The 19,001-nt window shown below is 48.5% G+C and overlaps 1 protein-coding gene and 1 long non-coding RNA gene across 2 annotated transcripts in view; one reads left to right on the plus strand and one right to left on the minus strand.

Annotated features, from left to right (window-relative positions):
* Positions 1-19,001, plus strand: part of LOC127647571 (myosin-11-like) — a 92,144-nt gene that overhangs the window by 50,334 nt on the left and 22,809 nt on the right. The window contains exon 5 of the mRNA XM_052131895.1: positions 13,730-14,332. Coding sequence (XP_051987855.1) covers positions 13,730-14,332 — 603 coding nt within the window. The remainder of the gene's footprint in view (positions 1-13,729; positions 14,333-19,001) is intronic.
* On the minus strand, positions 1,081-3,265 carry LOC127647615 (uncharacterized). Its single transcript, XR_007971079.1, has 3 exons — positions 3,192-3,265; positions 1,996-2,095; positions 1,081-1,204 (listed from the first exon to the last, which is right to left on the minus strand). It is a non-coding gene; the product is annotated as an uncharacterized LOC127647615 (long non-coding RNA).

Genomic DNA, 19,001 nt, shown 5'->3' on the forward strand with positions numbered 1-19,001 from the left:
GTTACCGGTAGTCTAATATGGACTTGATTGGGGCTTTTAGGTTGCCCTAAGCTTGTCTAATCTTTCGGAGTCTATTGTCCCATTGGAGTAAGGAGGAGGGAGAGGGATAATAATCAGTCAGTCCAGTACCTGAGCCCTCACACATGTAGTGTCCAATACCTGATCCCTGCTTCTTGGCTCTGATGATGATAAGTAAGAGGACATGGAGTAGTAGTACCTGAGCCCCGACACATATCAGTCTGTTAATATGTTTTCAACAAGTGTAATACTTTTATCCACTAGTCCAATTGTACTGGCTATATGTATTATATGTAATGAAATGGATTCTAATCTGTTATTGCACACCATGTTCTTGTTATTATAACAATTGTTGAAAAATCTAATCTTGTAAATAAACCACCATGTATAATTCTGTCTTCTCAATGGCATTTAATCTTTTCATTTAAATTATACAACAGCCAGAACTCACAAAGACCACACTCATAACAATAGTCAAAATGTAATCTTGTCTCATACAACCGTATTGATATAACAGCAATATCACACAGCCCACTTTCAAGAGTGCCTGGATCCTTTCATTACATTACACATGTGAGTTTGTAACTTGCTGTCCCAGTATTTCTGGAAGTATACCGTTTCTAAAAAAGCCTAACATCATCCCAAAGTTCAAGATCGGGCAAAATCCTTTCAACAAAAATGTAATTGTGGTTCCACACAACAAAATCACAGTACTCAGCATCTACAATGTGAAGCTGTCCCTGAACTTGGTAGTAGTAGTCATGAGTCCGGTCCAGCATGACATTATTCCCATCATTGATGAGGCAGAAGCCCTTTTCCCCAGCACACAAGCGCAGATTGGCTTCATCTTGGTGAGAGTGTGGACACTAAAATCACAGAGAGAAGGACACGTGAACAATAGATTAACAAATATATTTTCTGCCTTTTTGCTCAGTTTAGGACTTGAGACACGACTCAGTCTCGAGATTTAGGGACTTTACTACAACAGAGACTGTAATATTACCTTAATCTTGCAGATGCCAGTTCCGTGACAGTCACAAGCAACAATCCCATCAGGGAGGACCCCATGTATGGCCACTTGGGGTTCAGCCAGAGACCACTGTCCATACAGGAGAAGCCTGCATGCTCCCGACCCATCAGCTTCTCATAGACTCCTCTGGCTTGTGCTTCATGTTTGCATCCATAACTGTACACAGTACACATGCAAAACATGAAAAGGAAATGATTACTTAGTATTGGATGTGTAGAGCCAGTTCAGTGATTTAAATGCCATTTCCCTAACCCCTATACTTAGTTCTACTCCTGCATAACCATAGTCTTATAACCCTATAACTAATAACTAACGTGCACCAAAGCAATGTGTTACTATACATTTCATTTAATATTCCACCAGTAAGATACATTTACTTAATAGACAAGCTTCTTTTTTATCCAAATTATACCCTCTGTTGTCAGTGTTTCTTTTTCTGGACATAAACACTGTTTACACGAGGCCTTACCTCTGCCTTACCCTAATTCAAACCCTAAATACCTTGTAGCGGCTGTGGTGAACCTATATGCTTCTGGGTAGCATATGGCCTTGATCAAGCTCTTGGATGGTTGCTGTGGGTTGGTCTTAATAGCTTGTTTCAGCTTGGAAGCAGTTATTTCCAGCTCTTTGCCTAAACCAAATCCTGCTTGCACTCTGACTTCGAGTTGCCCTCTCTACAGCCTGGACCTGGGACATGATGAGCTCTTCTAGGTGGAATACCTGGCATAGCTCTCCAAGCTCTTTGGGGGGTAGCTGCAGAGTCTCTGGTGTTCTGTATTCAAGAACAGTTTTAGGAAGCATACTAGATTTGGGGATGAATTCTTTGTAGTAAGGCTCCCTAGCCATCAGTGCTGCACTCCTTGGACAGTTTTTGCTTAAAGTCTCAAAAAACTAGCATATGTTTCTGACCCTCTCTTCACTCTTGGGCATGAAAGTGATTTCCCAACCTGGTTTTCAGTTGTCCTGCCATCAATAGAACGGTCAAGCTTTTTTTTTTTTGGCTTTAGCAGAGGAGAAGTCGATCAGAGCTACTGGAGCAGCAGGAATCTGAAAATAAGTTAACACAAAGAAGATCATTAAGTCCACATTTCTGTGGTCCATAACCATAACATATCTATATGCAGTATAAATCTGGCGTTTATCCTATGGCTGTGAGCAAAACAGGTAAGGCTATCATCACAGGATTGAGATGCCAAACTGTGTTTATGTGGGTCTTTGCTGTCTTAGCTTCTCTTTGTCCAACAGGGAAATTGTGACTGACCACATTGTCACAAGCTACACATATTAAGGCAGAATATAGAATAGAAATAATTTAATAATCCCCAACATTAGGTATGATGGAATATAATGAAAATCCCCTAAAAGAAAATGAAATGTAGGCTAGATGAAGACAAGCAATCTGCCTGATTAAGTAACCAAAGGGGCACAATATAAACATTAATTTAACATCATAATTTAGCCTACAGTTACAGTGTCCAAAAAATACAGTGTCACCTTACCTTTTTTACATGTGATGGCATCAGCCACTTGCACTGCTCTGTTGTGCAGGAAGCTGTATCGCTTTCTTTCGAAGTGTAAATGTGCTATTTTTGTGTTCTAGTCAAACGGAATTAACTAACTTATGCATTCAATTCAAATGAATAGGGCTAGTGCTATGGTGTAATTGCCCTGAAGTTTATGGCCTTACATTATGCTAGCACCTGCCAAACACAGCGACACATAACTTACACGCTTACTACTCACTCTCTCTCTCTCTCTCTCTCTCTCTCTCTCTCTCTCTCTCTCTCCCTCTCCCTCTCCCTCTCAGTAAGCAGTAACGTTACTCTGACAATGACAACCACGAGGAGAAGTTATCGGGAAAAAAAATCACACTGAAGACATGACCAGTCTACTTGGCGTCGGCTAACACTAGCTACGTTTGCAACAACATTTTCACCGGAGGAAGAGGCAAACGCTTAGAAATAATAAACACCAGGCAAAAATGTTGTTACAAGAGCTAGTAGGCTACCATAAAAGCGTGGGATTATAGCTACTGTGTTTGCAACGTCGGAGAAAGATTTAATTTCCCTGTTTCTACAAAATAGCTATAACATTAACAACAGTTAAACAAAAGATCGTTAGATCGTAAAAAAAAATTCATTACCGTATTTGTCCCAGCCGAATCCATGGTGGTGGTCACGCAAGTCAGGCAAGCACTTCTTCTTTGTTTCATGGCGGTAACGTACTGTGCTCCAAAACATTGGTGCTGATTGGCCCAAGAGGAGTCCTGTGCGCCAATGAACGCTATCTATCGATCTGCGCACGATTGCTCTTCCTTCATCCTCCAACTACCCGGATGTCTGTCTCAGTAACTTGAAATTGAATTTGAGAACTGAATCTGAATTGTAAGAAGTGAATGTGAAGATATATAGAGAGTTTAATTTTCAGTGAGGATCAAATTTTATTGGACTTCAATTCCAAACGAATAAATTCAATTTTAATTAAACAATACAATTTCAAATTATGTGATTCAAATTCAGTTTTTCAATGCAATTATTCAAGTTTAGCCATTCAAATTCAAATATAAATGGTTCAAATTCAGTTTCTGGTGGCACATATTTCAGCCCATAGGTAACAGGGAGATGGGTGAAGTCTTGCTTTTGCACTTGTCCCACAAGCAGTGCTAGTTTCACCTCAAATGCTTTTATGTGGGAATACATGTCACATATTAGTTTCCCCTTGCCTTGGAGCTGCACGTTGAGGCCATTCAACATTTCTGTCACATCTGTTAAAAAGGCGAGGTCCCATTTCCATTTTGTGTCGATCAGTTCTGGGACAGTTTTGCCCTTTGTCAGAAGAAAAACATTGATTTCGGGTAGCAGCTCAGTAAAACGCCTCAAAACTCTGCCCGGCTTAACCATCGGACTTCTGTGTGGTAAAGCACATCTCCGTGAGAAGACTCTAGCTCGGACAGAAAGACTTGGAACTGCCTGTGTTTAAGTCCGTTTGCTCTGATGAAGTTTATACATGACACCACCACTTTCATAATCGATTCCCACTTCAGAACTTTGCAGCACAGTGCTTGCTGGTGAATTAGGCAGTGTACTTGTAAAGGGGGCATGAGACCTCTTTCCTCCATTTCTCTATTCATGCATCCTATCAGTCCCAATGACGCGCCAACCATACTAGGAGCTCCGTCAGTCGTGATGCTGGCCAGCTTAGACCAGTCTAGATCCAACTCTTCTATCGTTTGGCACACTTTACCAAAAATATCCTCCCCTGTCGTAGTACCTTTGAGAATTTTTAGGGCTGCCAGCTCCTCGGACACTTCAAAGTTTGAGCTAACTCCGCGAAGAAAAATGAGCAGCTGTGCCGTGTCCTGCACATCATTACTTTCAACCAGCGCTAATGCAAAAAAATCGAATTCTTTAACTTTTTCCTTCAGCTGGGCATATACATTATACCCCATTTCTTCAATTCGTCTGGTGATTGTAGCTACTTGCGGACAGACTCACCGCATTTAAGACGTCTTTCTTATCGGGGCACACCTCCTCCGCAACAGCATTCATACATTTCTTTACGAACTCACATCACTGAATGGCCTACCGCAGGTTGCAATCAGTTTAGCTACCTGAAAGCTAGCTCGAATGGATGACTGGTTCAACTGGGTTTGCCGTACAAACGTATTTTGCTGAGCAGATAGTCCAATTTTTAGCTTCGACACTTTGTCTGCTCTCATTTGGCCTTGTAAACTCGCATACTTGTCTCTGTGGCAGGTTTCATAGTGTCGGCGCAGATTGTATTCTTTGAACACGGAGACTGTTTCTTGACAGATGAGGCAAACAGCCATTTCTTTGCATTGAACAAAAAAATAATCACTTGTCCACTTTTGGTTAAATACCCTGCATTCTGAATCAAATTTTCTCTTTCCCAACCGTTTGGCCATTTTGTTGTCACTTTAAATGTTCTTGCTGGATCGCGTGCACCCGCTCGATCACGTTGGAACGTTAATCCGGGTGAATCTAACAAATAATTTGGCTACTTTAATAATTCTAACTAAGGGAAATTTTATTTTTAAAGCCAATATGTATTATCAAATACAAATATGATATGATTAAAACATTAAACAAATTAAATTGTAAAAATATTTCTCTGCATGGCATTGTTCAGAGGGCCGGTCCAAATGTGGGGGCGGGCCGTATTCGGCCCGCGGGCCGTAGTTTGGGGACCCCTGTGTTAAACTAAATCATATGTTAGAAATAAAAAAAACAACAATTAGAATTTTTACCTCAGTACATTTCTTCTGTGAGTTTTCTGTGTGCACTCATTTGTTTTGATTTCTCCGCGAATGTAACGTTAGACGGGCGCTACCGCTTACATTTGCTAGCAGTTCAATACTAAGTTAACGAAGAAAAAAGTATTTACAGATGAAACTGACCTGCACTTGAAGTCCTGAACAGGTCAGTAATTTTGCAACATTTTGCTGCTTCTTGGAGTGCTTTATTTATTTTTTTGTCCTTTCCCTCTCTGCTCCACCTGACCGTTTTCTCTCCATCATCGGGTGCTGCTCGCATTTTCGGTTTAACCGTTTGTCTGAGGCGTAAAGTGGAATCGTAGCCTTGCCAGTCAAGACTAACAGATTCGTGATTTCTTTTTTTTTATTGTTATTAATATTAATAATAATTTTATTGAATGACGAATTCAAAAATGATCACTGGTAAAGGTAGTAATATAAAATAATCCATCCATCCATCCATCGTCAACCACTTATCCTGTGTACAGGGTCGCGGGGGGCTGGAGCCTATCCCAGCTAACATTGGGCGAAAGGCAGGGGACACCCTGGACAGGTCGCCAGTATATAAAATAATAATAATTAAAAAAAATAGAAACTTAGCCAACTTAGTCGCCAGGCCAGCGGGAATTATGCAAATATAAATCACAGCTGATTCCCATCTAGGAAACACACTCAGGTGTTGAGGTTCTTTCAATCGCATGACCATATGGTATAATGTAAAAGAGGACCTTTTGGGGTGATCTTTTGTGGAAAGGGAACAATATAGAGCAAAAAAAGAAAGAAAGAAAAGAAAATGTCTGCACTAGGTAGAGGAAGACGTATACCAGGACAAGGGAGAGGAGTGGGACAAGGACAAGGGCATGGGAGAGGAGTGGGACAATGGCAAGGGCAATGGAGAGGAGTGGGGCAAGGGAGAGGAGTTAGAATGCATGGTGGCGCTCAAAGAAGGGCCAGAGCTAGGGTAACTAATGAAATAAGAGCTACTATGATAGACCTTGTCATAAACAACAGGCTATCATACAGAGAGGCTGGTGAACGAGTACAGCCAAATCTCAGCCGGGACACGGTGGCATCAATTGTTCAGATTTTTAGAGAAACCAACAGGTAGGATATTGCTTCTCCTACTACAAAGTGTAAATAATTTTACCATGTATTATAGTGACTGTGTGCCTCCGGTCTCTAATATGTCACTGTATTTTGTCCCTCTAAGGATTTTGTCCCTCATGGGGCAGAGGAAAGCTCCTGAATGAACAACAGGAACTTGCTATTGTCAACATGGTGATTGCTGACAATGAAATAAAACATCTAGGTTACGTATGTAACCTCCATTCCCCGATGGAGGGAACGAGACGTTGTGTCAGAGAAGCGACACTAGGGGTCTCTCTTGAGCGCCGAAATATGCCTCTGACTTATGAAAAAAGGCCAATGAGAAGTTGGCAGACAGTATTTGCATACCTCGCCCCTGGACATACGGGCATTTAAGCAGGCAAATACGAGAGTTCATTCAGGATTTTTCTGAGGAGCCAGAAATGGTCCGGCCACAACAGTGGCTCGGTTCAGCGGCATGGCGGGGAGGACACAACGTCTCGTTCCCTCCATCGGGGAATGGACATTACATACGTAAACTAGACGTTCCCCTTCTGTCACTCTCTCTACGTTGTGTCGGAGAAGGGACGCTAGGGGTTCCACTTCAATCATGCATGCGCTGAGCCATGTACGTGAACTGCTGATACAGAAGCGGGCAGGTATTCTTCCGTGCAAACGCGACCAGCTGTATCCGGCTGCACGTACCCTTCCCCAATGCCCCATTAAAGTCATCAGGATCCTTCTGGTTATCCTAGTGAGGGGAACAAGGTGATGCTTGCCAACCTGGGAACGGGCCAAGCCTGGCTGGGCCTCTTTTCTCTCTATGTTTCTCGCATAGAGCAATCACGCCGGGGCCCTTACATGCATTAAGGGTCTTACCCAGTTTCCTATTCTTTCAGGGGGAGAAGACCCTGCGGAGACCACACCTACCCTGCAGGGGAGGTAAACGGTGACGAATACATCACATGGCCACTTAGGACCTATGTGGGAAGTTGGCGTGGTGGTAGATCCAGCCTCGTAGAGGGGGGAGTTGCTACAGCAAGGTGGCCGAGGCAGCTGGGACTGCCTAAGGGAGACACGGGAGTCCGCTCGTGAGGGGACAGTATCACGTAAAATACACACAGGGGGAGTCCACGTAGGAGGCCTTAACCTGTGGAGCACCTATTCCAGTACCCGTAGTGGACTGGGTCGGCGAGTTCCTCCGCTGAACTGCAGACCCAGAGGGCTAGGGAGGAATCAACCAGGAATCCGAGAGGTGGGATGTCCTGGGAAACAAGGCGCACTATTTTACCTCGGCTGAGGGAAAGGGTGCTAGGAGCAAGCTATTCACCCGGCCAGTTCGTCACCGTGTTACCGAGTTCTACGGGCTCGGACCTGAGAAAACACAAGATGATACCAACTTGACCGAGGTATTAGGTGTTGCCCACCCTGCTGCTCTACAGATGTCTGCTAGGGAGGTGCCCCTGGCCAGTGCCCACAAGGACGCGACACTTCTGGTTGAGTGTGCTCGGACCCGCAAGGGGGTGGCATGGACTGGGTGTGATAAGCCAATGCAGTGGCGTCGACAACCCAGTGGGCGAGCCTCTGTTTGGAGACAGCGTTCCTTTCTGCTGTCCCCCAAAGCAGACAAAGAGCTGCCCAGAACGTCTAGAGCTCTGCGTGCAGTTCAAATAGGTACGCAAAGTACGTACCGGACACAGCAACGAAAGGGCTGGGTCTGGCGCCTCCTGGGGCAGCGCTTGCAGGTTCACTACCTGATCTCTGAAGGGTGGTAGGAACCTTGGGCATGTAGCCCGGTCGCGGTCTTAGGATCACATATGTGTCTGCCGGACCGAACTCCAGGCAAGTGCCGCTACAGAGAACGCTTGCAGGTCCCCGACCCTCTTGATGGAAGTCCAGCTGAGTCTAGCAGCCTCCCCTCCAACCTTTCGTGTAGGAACAGAAGCACTGACCTAACTGCGCATCTCTGCAGGTCTTCAGCTCGGGAAGAACACCAATTTGCGAACAGGCGCCACTTTAGGGCGTAAAGGTGCCTGGTAGAAGGAGCTCTGGCTTGGTTGATTGTTTCCGCGTCCCGTCCAAGGGCCAGACGTGGAGGTTCCAGAGGTCTGGGTGCGGATGCCAGAGCGTGCCCCGTACCTGAGAAAGAAGGTCCTTCCTCAAGGGAATTTCGCCAGGGAGGAGCTGTCGCGAGAAGCGTGAGATCCGAAAACCAAGTCCTAGTGGGCCACTAAGGTGACTTGCTCCTCGTCCTCCCTGACCTAGCCCGTACTTGCGCAGCCCCGTGGGCCAGCTGTGTGCCAGTGCATCTGCCCCGAGGGGAGCCTCTGTTCGGGCGTACCAGAGCGGGCAGTGGGAGGTTTCTTGGGAGGCAAACAGGTCTACCTGGGCCTTGCGGAACTGCTCCCAAATCAGCTGGACCGACTGGGGGTGAAGCCTCCACTCTCCACTGGGCAAGCGTTGTCGTGACAGCGCGTCCGCTATCACATTGAGGTTGCTGGGGATGTGAGTGACTTGAGTCGCTGATGGCTCCAAAGGAGGAGATGACGGGCGAGTCGTGACATGTGGTGGGAGCGTACTCCGCCTTGGCGATTTATGTACGCCACCACTGCAGTGCTGTCTGACCTGACCAGGACATGTTAGTCCCGAACTAACGGGAGGAACTTTCTCAGGACAAAGAAAACAGACAGCAACTCTCCAATGGCCCGTGGCTGCGTGCCCGTTGCACACGGCGCCCCAACCCGATCTGGAGGCGTTGGTCGTGACCAGGACGCGTCGGGACACCTGCTGCAAGGGTACTCCTGCCTGTAGAAAGCAGAGGTCTGTCCAGGGTTTGAGTGTCTGGCGGCAGGCGGTGGTGATCATCACACGGTGCGTGCCACGGCGCCATGTTCGTCTCGGGACTTGAGTCTGAAGCCAGTGCTGAAGTGGTCTCATATGCATCAACCCCAGCGGCGCGACCGCCGCAGAGGATGCCATATGCCCCTGGAGCCTTTGGAAAAGTTGTAAAGGGACCATAGTGCCTGGCTTGAAGGAAGCGAGGCATTTCAGCACCGACTGTGCACGCTCGTGTGTGAGACGTGCTGACATTGAGACTGAGTCTAACTCCATGCCGAGAAAAGCGATGCTCTGAACCGGGGAGAGCTTGCTCTTTTCTCAGTTGACCTGAAGCCCCAAACGGCTGAGGTGCCTGAGCACCTGGTCTCTGTGTGCGCATAGTAACTCTCGTGAGTTTGGGCCAGGATGAGCCAGTCGCTGAGGTAATTGAGTATGCGGATGCCGGCTTCTTGGAGCGGGGCAAGGGCTGCCTCTGCGACTTTCGTGAAGACGCGAGGGGACAGAGACAGGCCGAAGGGGAGGACTTTGTACTGATACATCTGGCCGTCGAAAGCGAACCGTAAGAAGGGTCGGCGTCGCGGCAAAATCGAGACGTGAAAGTACGCGTCCCTCAGGTCTACCGCTGCAAACCAATCTAGATGCCGGACGCCAGTCAGAATCTGTTTCTGCATGAGCATTTTGAAAGGGAGTTTCAGCAGAGCCCGGTTGAAAACTCGCAGGTCCAAGATCGGTCGTAAGCCGCCGCCTTTCTTGGGTACAATGAAGTAAGGGCTGTAGAAACACTTCTTCATTTCGGTTGGGGGGACAGGCCCTATCACGTCTTTGCGCAAGGAATTGGCATGTTCGGCGTGTACTGTGGAAAAACGGAAGCCCGCGAAGGGGGGTGGGGGCCTGGCAAACTGAATTGCGTAACCGAGTCGAATGGTCCGGTGCAGCCAGTGTGACGGGTTGGGCAGTGAAAGCCACGCCTCCAAACCCCGTGCTGGGGGCACCAAGGGGACGAGTATTTTGGACGTACCCAGCGGGAGCACCACTTCCTTTCTTTCTTGAAAGCCGCAGGAGGACGCCCTCGGCGAGCAGACACGGCATGGCCCCTGGCGGCAGGTTTCCAGCAGGGCAAGATGTGTGAAATAGCCTCCGTCTGTTTCTTCACCACTGAGGACTGCTGGGTGGAGTCGTCAGGTGGTGTCGCCGAATGGAGCTGGGAGATGGGAGCGTTTGAGAAAGCGTGCTTTGTCTACCTCCTGTACTGCGACCAGATCCAGTCCATGTGTTATGTTTCTGGACCACGAGGGTGGCCATCGCCTGTTCGAGTGCAGTTCCTGCAGCACATCAAGAACAGGACTACCCAAGCGGTCCCAGACCACTCCCCCCCTGCACAACATGGCCCCCTCCTGCAAGTCCACCGGGCCAAGGCACTTAAAAATGTGTGTGGCGCACATGCCCGCGGAACCAATCAAGCCCGGGGAAGCATAGCGTACATCCGTGCGTCAGGCTCAGACTGGGCGAGCAGACCCGCAGGTGGCGGCCCAGGCGAGTTATCCGCAAACGACGCCGCTGTGACTCTCTCCGATGCAGCGGTGATGTCGTCATCCAATGTCCGGGAGCTCAAGGGACCGGACGGCCGGCCATTAAGCAGACAGCACTCATCCCGAGCTCGGGAGGGGAGCAAGCAAGCGTGCAGGAGGCTTCGAGGGGATTTACCCGGCGAGAACGGGGGGCGTCCGGCTGTGGGCAAGCAAGCGTGCAGGGGAGGCGGGAAGCTTCGAGGGGTTTTACCCGCGAGAACGGCCCATTATTCTCCCCAGATCATCTTCATCACCCGCAGCGCCTGCCCCAATCCCGTAGGAAGGAGGCGAGGTGCGGGGGGCGGCTGAAGTGGCTTTCTCTCATCACAAAAGAAAGCAGAGATCGCAACGCTGTATGTTTTCTCACACTGAAAACATAACCGATTGGAGAGAATGCTCATCCCGATGCTCGGACGGAAACCAACAAGCGTGCCGGGGAGGCGGGGAGTTTCGAGGGGATTTTACCCGGCGAAATGGAGCCCGTCATTATCCCCAGATCGTCTTCATCGCCCGCGGCACGTGGCTGACGTGGCTTTTTCATAGAAACGCTGCCTGCGTGTGATCGCAACCCAGATAGGCCAGGCAGTTTTTATGACTGTCAGAGGTGGGGAGAAATCAACCGCATCCAGAAACTACACAGGGGCGGAAAAAACGTCTTTAAAAAGATGCGTCCTGAAAAGGACGTTCAACGCCGCTGTGTTTTGCTCTTTTAGAGGAAATTACTCTTTTATATAAAATCACTCTTTATAGAATAACTCTTACGAATTGTCTGCGCTGTCGAAGCACCCAGGGGCAACAATGCACAGCCGTGCAAGGAAGGAGAAAGCCGCTGTTGTGCACCATCGAATCCAACAGCATGCAGATCATCAGAGGAATATCAGTGTAACTCGCAGCAGACTGCATACACGACCATCGGCTCCGAAGAAATTTTCTGAATGAACTCCCGTATTTGCCCGCTTAAATGCCCGAATGTCCGGGGGCGGGGTATGCAAATACTGTCTGCCAACTTCTCATTGGCCTTTTTTCATAGTCAGAGGCATATTTTGGCGGTCAAGAGAGACCCCTAGTGTCGCTTTTCCGACACAACGTGGAGAGAGCGACAGAAGGGGAACTGAAAGACATTCAGTCCAGAGTTGTAGAGGACAACCTTGTCTTTAGGAACATTGCAGCAATCAGCACAACATCCATTTCTCGGACTCTAGCTAAACACAGAGTCCAAATGAAACAATTATACAAAGTTCCCTTTGAAAGGAATGGTGTGCGCATCAAAGAACTCCGTCACCAATACGTCCAGGTAAGGTTAGGCAATATAGTCATTACTGTACTATACATTGTGTGTTTTGCAGTAAACTACTCTATAAACTTGGAGTACATTAGGACATACAGTAGATATACAGCAAATCATTTACATACACTGTGTCTGATTACTTTCAGAGAGGAGTTGGAGGCCAATCAAGTCCCACATGTAATGATCTACGTTGATGAGGCTGTCTTTAACTTAGCGAAAAGGCGTCGGCGCGGAAGAAACATAATTGGCAAAAGGGCCACAGTTACTGTGCCGGGCCAGAGAGGAGCCAACATCACCTTGTGTGCCGCAATCTCCAATGATGGTGCACTCCTGTGAGATTGGCCCCTACAACACCAACCGGCTTCTCCTGTTTTTAGAAGACCTGCATGAAAGACTTGTGCCAGAGGTAGAAAGGGGACAGGTGAGAGACCACTTGCCAATATACGTGATCATATGGGACAATGTGGCATTCCACCATTCCCGTGCAGTCACAGCCTGGTTTGACGCTCATCCTAGGATGATGTCCCTTTTCCTTGCTCCTTACAACTTTTTCCTCAACCCCATTGAGGAGTTTTTCTCATCCTGGAGATGAAAGGTTTTTGACCATCATCCACAGGACCAAATGTTCCTCCTGGATGCAATGGATGCTGCATGCCAAGACATCACAGCTGAACACTGCCAAGGGTGGATAAAGCATGCCAAAAGATTCTTCCCATGATGCCTTGCCAGAGAAGATATCAGGTGTGATGTGGATGAGAACATGTGGCCAAACGCAGAAGACCGGGCAGATTAGAAGATGATTCTTCTTTTTTTTATTCTTCTGGTGCTTTTTCCGTTCATATATTTTGTATTTTCACATAATAAATGGCAGCATATTGCATATTTTTGTTATCTTGCAGTAATGTCCTTTTGCAAATAAAGTCTTTATTGCAGCAATTCTGTCTCTGTCTTCATTTTTTCATTACGTAACCGTACATTCTATAAAGCACTCTGAGATGGGTCTTTTTTTATTGAATTTCTAAACAAAAATGTAGAGAGGCTTCAAAAGAAACTGCAGTGCAAAACACAATCTATGATCAATACAATATACTGTCTGTTGTATAAGACCTGACACATAAAATAATGCAGTTTCTGTAATTCCATCTGATGTTAGGGTTTTTATGACATTATGCTATGATTGACTAAATCTTCCTGTTGGAAGAGAACATATGTTTGTGTTTTGAAAAATTATTTGATTTTGAGACATGTTTGCAGTGTTTTGGTAGACATAGTGTATTGTTGCTAGTGTAATATTTTATTTAGAAAATTAGTGTTGGAGTTTAGTTTACAATGTGTGATTTTGAGAATGAAATTAAATGTTTTGCCAATTGTGTGTTGTAGGTGTGTTGGTGCGTTAAGACTTCAGGAAATTTGTTAAAAGTATTGAAAAAATTGTCATGAGGATTATCTGTATTTTGACAGCGTGTGTGTGTGTGTGTGTGTGTGTCTCTGTGTGTGTGTTTGTGTGTGTGTCTCTCTGTTTGTTTGTGTGTGTGTGTGTGTGTCTCTGTGTGTTTGTGTGTGTGTTGTGTGTGTGTGTGTGTGTGTGTGTGTGTGTGTGTGTGTGTGTGTGTGTGTGTTTGTTTCAGTGAGTGATTTGAGGATTCTTCTGCTGGGGAAAAATCTTTCAGAAAACAACCGAGTGGGAAACTTCATCTTGGATGAAAACATGTTTGGAAAGACAAAACACCCTCTATATGAAGAGGAGCACAGTAGAAAAGTGGAGGGAAGAAATATCACAGTCATCATCCACACTGACCTGCTCAACCCAAAACTCTCCATATCACAGATCATACAGAAAGTGTCAGAACTGTCTTCTCCAGAACCTGATGTGATCATACTGGTGCTGCAGCATTATGATTTTAGTGAGGAGAATAGAGGGAGATTATCTTTTGTGTTGAGCCGCTTTGGTGAGCAGTTGAAGAACCGCACACTGGTGTTGACCACTGACAGAGAGACACGCGGTGCTGGACTGACATCTGGGAAAGAGAATAAATGTATTCACCAAATAACTGCAGAATGTGGAGGAGGACATCTTCATCTTCAAACACAACAGCGCTCTGAAATACTTACAAAAGTAGATGAAATAATAAAGTGTGAATATTCCAGCAGCACAAGATTTAAGGAGACACAACCGGACACTTCGGTGGATCATGGAGACAGCATACTTACGAGAGCTTTGAAATCTGGGGGTAAGTCAGTAAAATTACCAAGAATATATTAAAATACCCACAATTACATAAAAGAACTAATTTGTCTAATTTAATTTAAGAGAAAATCTGATTATCAAGGACATTTCACAAGGGGTTGACTGTTTAGTGTGACCTTTAGGATTTTTCAGTGACCCAAGAAACAAAAAATCATACAAATGAACTTTTCATCAAACTCTTCATGTTGTAAGAACTTTCAGTGTGATCTCATGAGAGTTTGTATGTTTTCTTACATAAAGAGTGTTTCTAGCAGACATAAACTTGCTTACGTTTGCACAGACACAGAAACATGTCTAAACATAATCATTTATACATATTAACACCTTTAGAAACATACACATGTGTGACACGCGCCCAAAGGAAGGGACGGAAACAAGTCTCTGCTTAAGGGGTAAGCTTTTATTTTTCTATTACACTCTCTGGTTCTGGGTTTTTTCTTGGAGGGGTTGTCGCTCCCATGCTCCATCACTGCTGCCCTTTTATGCCGCTCTCCTCATGTTACTGAAATTAGAGACAGGTGTTAGTCATCATTTTAGCTCAGGTGTGAGCGCCCTTACCGCTTTTCTCTCCGGACGGGCGCTTGACCACGCCCCGCTGCCACATACCCCCACCGCCCGACTCAGGCCGAGGCGTCATCCGCCTGCCTACCACTCCCCCATTTCTGGAGAGGAAGTCAGCGGCAGCCATCTGCACCCCGGTCTGTGGACCACCTTGAACTTAAAAGGCTGGAGGGCCAGATACCAACGGGTGATCCGGGCGTTAGTATCTTTCATGCGGTGGAGCCACTGCAGTGGGGCATGATCCGAGCAGAGGGTGAAGGCCCGCCCCAGCAGGTAGTATCGGAGGGTGAGGACCGCCCACTTGATGGCCAGACATTCCTTCTCTACGGTGCTGTACTTAGTCTCCCTCAAGGAGAGCTTCCGGCTAATGTACAGCACCGGCGCCTCTCCCTCCACCACCTGCGTAGAGTACGCCCCCAACCCTCTGTCTGAAGTGTCCGTCTGCAAAACAAAAGGGAGAGAGAAGTGAGGTGCATGCAAAAGCGGCCCCCACAAAGTGCAGCTTTAATCTGTGTAAACGCCTGTTGGCACTGCTCCGACCATTGGACCGGATCTGGAGCCCCCTTTTAGTAAGGTCAGTCAGCGGGCTGGTGACATCCGAATAATTAGGTACAAACCGTCTGTAATAGCCAGCCAGCCCCAGGAACTGCCTCACCCCTTTTTGGTCTTGGGTCTAGGGCAAGTCGCAATCGCCGCGGTCTTGTCAATTTGGGGACGCACCTGGCCATGACCCAAGTGGAACCCCAGATACCGTACCTCCACACGCCCAACCGCGCACTTTTTCGGGTTTGCCGTGAGCCCCGCCTGCCGCAGCGATCTCAGGACGGCCCTCAAATGTTGTAAGTGCCGCTGCCAATCATTGCTATAAATGATGATATCATCTAGATAGGCAGCGGCGTAAGCAGTATGCGGTCTGAGGATCCTATCCATGAGGCGCTGAAACGTGGCTGGTGCCCCGAACAAACCGAAAGGAAGCGTCACGAATTGGTGTAATCCGAACGGCGTGGTGAAGGCCGTTTTTTCACGGGATATTGGTGTCAAGGGGATCTGCCAATATCCCTTCGTTAGATCCAAGGTCGAATAAAACCGAGCAGTACCTAACCGATCGAGCAGTTCATCAACACGATGTCATCACATTGGGTATGCGTCAAATTTAGACACCGCGTTGACTTTTCTATAATCCACACAGAAACGTACAGACCCGTCGCTCTTGGGAACAAGGACGACCGGGCTGGACCAATCGCTGTGAGATTCTTCTATTACTCCCATGTCAAGCATCACGTCCAATTCTTCCCGAACTATTTTCTTTTTGTGTTCGGGCAAGCGATAGGGCGCAACGCACCACTCACGCCCGGCTCGGTCTCGATGTGGTGTTGTATGATGTCTGTGCGCCCGGTAGGGGAGAGAACACGCCTGCAAACTCCTTTTGTAGTTCGGAAACCTCTGTGAGTTGGCGTGGGGAGAGGTGGTCTCCACAAGGAACCGGGCGTTAGGATTGCGGGCTTTGTTTACCTCCGGACCGAGCTCCGCCCTCTCCGGAACTACCGTTGCCAACGCCACCGAGGCTGCCTCTTCCCTCCACAATTTCAGGAGGTTGAGGTGATATATTTGACGCCGCCCCTCTATCGGTACGTTTAACCTCATAATCGAGATCCCCAACTCGTCGTGTGACCACAAAGGGTCCTTGCCACTTGGCGAGTAATTTCGAGCTCGATGTTGGGAGTAGTACAAGTACTTTATCTCCCGGTGCAAATTCTCGTAGCTGAGCATCCCTGTCATACAGCCGGCGCTGGCGTTCTTGAGCCCGGAGCAAATTCTCCTGTGTTAATTGCCCCAGTGTGTGGAGTTTTGCTCGAAGATCAAGAACGTATTGAATTTCATTTTTAGCATTAGAAGGTCCCTCCTCCCAAGCTTCACGGATGACGTCGAGGACCCCACGTGGGCGTCGCCCGTACAGCAGCTCAAACGGGAAAATCCCGTGGAGGCTTGCGGAACCTCTCAGTACTGCGAATAACAGGGGTCCAGCCACTTATCCCAATTCCTAGCGTCTTGCGCACGCAATTTACTGAATCATATTTTTGAGTGTTTTATTAAATCGTTTCCACCAGTCCATCCGTCTGCGGATGGTACACGCTAGTGCTGAATCGACTTAATGCCCAATAGTTCGTAAAGTTCGCGAAGTGTTCGTGACATAAAAGTAGTGCCTTGGTCGGTGAGGATTTCTTTCGAACCCCCACCCGGAGATTATCTTGAAGAGTGCCCGGCAACACTACGTGCTGAGATGTTGCTCAGAGGCACTGCTTCCGGATACCGCGTTGCGTAATCCACCAGGACTAACACAAAGCGATGTCCGCGTGACGTACGCTCTAATGGCCCGACAAGGTCCATTCCAATTCTCTCGAAGGAACCTCGATCAATGGAAGGGGCGCAAAGGCGCTTTTGGGGTGGCCGGTGGGTTTACCAGCTGACATTCACGGCACGCCGCACACCACCTGCGGACGTCGCCGCCAATGCCCGCCAATAGAAACGGGCTATTAGACGAAAAGTGTTTTCCGTTCCCCTAGGTGACCGGCCATAGGATTATAGTTAGCCGCCTGGAAAACCATTTCCGGCGGCTCCGTGGAAACAACAATTGTGTCAGCTCCTCCTTTGTTTGAGCGTCCTGCGTCACTCTGTACAACCGATCTTTAATAACTGAAAAATACGGATATGAGATGGCGATACCGGCCGGAGTTGTTGACCATCGATTACTCTCACTTGGTCAAAAGCATGCTTAAGGGTTTCATCCCGCGACTGCTCCAAGGGAAAGTCCCCTCAGGGAACTCCCTGAGAGGAGGGGTGACCCCTCGCCCCTTCCCTCGTCACTCGAGCAGCCGAGGACGGCCCCGCTCCGCCTCCCGCCAAAGCATCGCACATCACACACCTCTTCACTTTCATGCAGGACCCATCCGCACAAACTCCCTCTAATACACTTCTAAAATTCGGCCAATCAGTACCCAAGATTAGCGGATGGGTGAGGCGGGAACTAACCGCTGCCTCCACACTATGTTGTGCTCCTCGGAATTTGATCGCTAAAGTCACCAAGGGGTACTTGTGAATATCCCCATGCACACACCTCACCCTCACCCGTTTAGCTGTGCCCAAAGCCCCGGGTCGAACCAAGCGTTGGTGGATGGTGGTCTGATTACAGCCGGTATCCATCAATGCTTGGTATGTACCCCCCTGGATCCTTACCGGGACCCCGGTACGCTCCAGCCCGACCGGGGGCAGCCTGCGGGACATCGGAGACCCGCACCACCGTCCCCACCTCCATCAGCGGACACTGATCCCGGAAGTGGTCCGGGTCTCCGCACTTCCAGCAGACCGGCCCAGGTGCCACGGCCGCACCCGTGCTGGCGGGCGCTACCACCTGAGGAGGAGAGCGGCTGAAGGACAGAGAAGGGTTAGGTGGGTTCTCCCACGGCCGGGAAGCTGGCCTGGTGTATCCTCCATGCCTGCGGGGGGGCAGGAATGGGCCCTGGGGAGAGAGCAGAGCGAGAGGGAGCAGGGGGGGGAGAGGCAGGGGAAGACACAGGGGAAGGGGAGAGAGGGGGAGGGCTCATCCGCCCTCGGTATCGCCGCCAAGTGGTCCTCCGCGAGCTGGACAGCTGCCTCCAGCGACGCCGGGCAGTGGCACTGGACCCATTCCGCCGTTCTCCTGGGCAGTCGTTGCGCGAATTGCTCCAGTACCACCTGATCGATGACTCCCTCGACGTCGCGGTCCCCCGCGAGCAGCCACCGCTGACAGGCGTCCCGGAGCCGTTGAGCAAACGCAAACGGGCGGTCGGACTTCTCAAGCTTTATGCTCCGGAAGAGCTGGCGATTCTCCTCCGGGCTCCGACCAACCCATTGCAGAATGGCCCTCTTTAGGTCAGAGTAAGCCAGGAGGTTAGTCGCCGGCAGTTGTTGTGCCGCTGAAGTTGTGCTTCCCGGACAGGAGAGGAATTAGACGGGCTGCCCACTGTTCGGGCGGCCAGCCCCAGATGTCAGCCGTCTTCTCAAACAGGTCGAGGAAGGCCTCAGGATCATCTGCTACCCCCATCTTCTGTAAC

This window comes from Xyrauchen texanus, chromosome 8, assembly GCF_025860055.1.
Source record: "Xyrauchen texanus isolate HMW12.3.18 chromosome 8, RBS_HiC_50CHRs, whole genome shotgun sequence".
NCBI classification, from domain to species: domain Eukaryota; kingdom Metazoa; phylum Chordata; class Actinopteri; order Cypriniformes; family Catostomidae; genus Xyrauchen; species Xyrauchen texanus.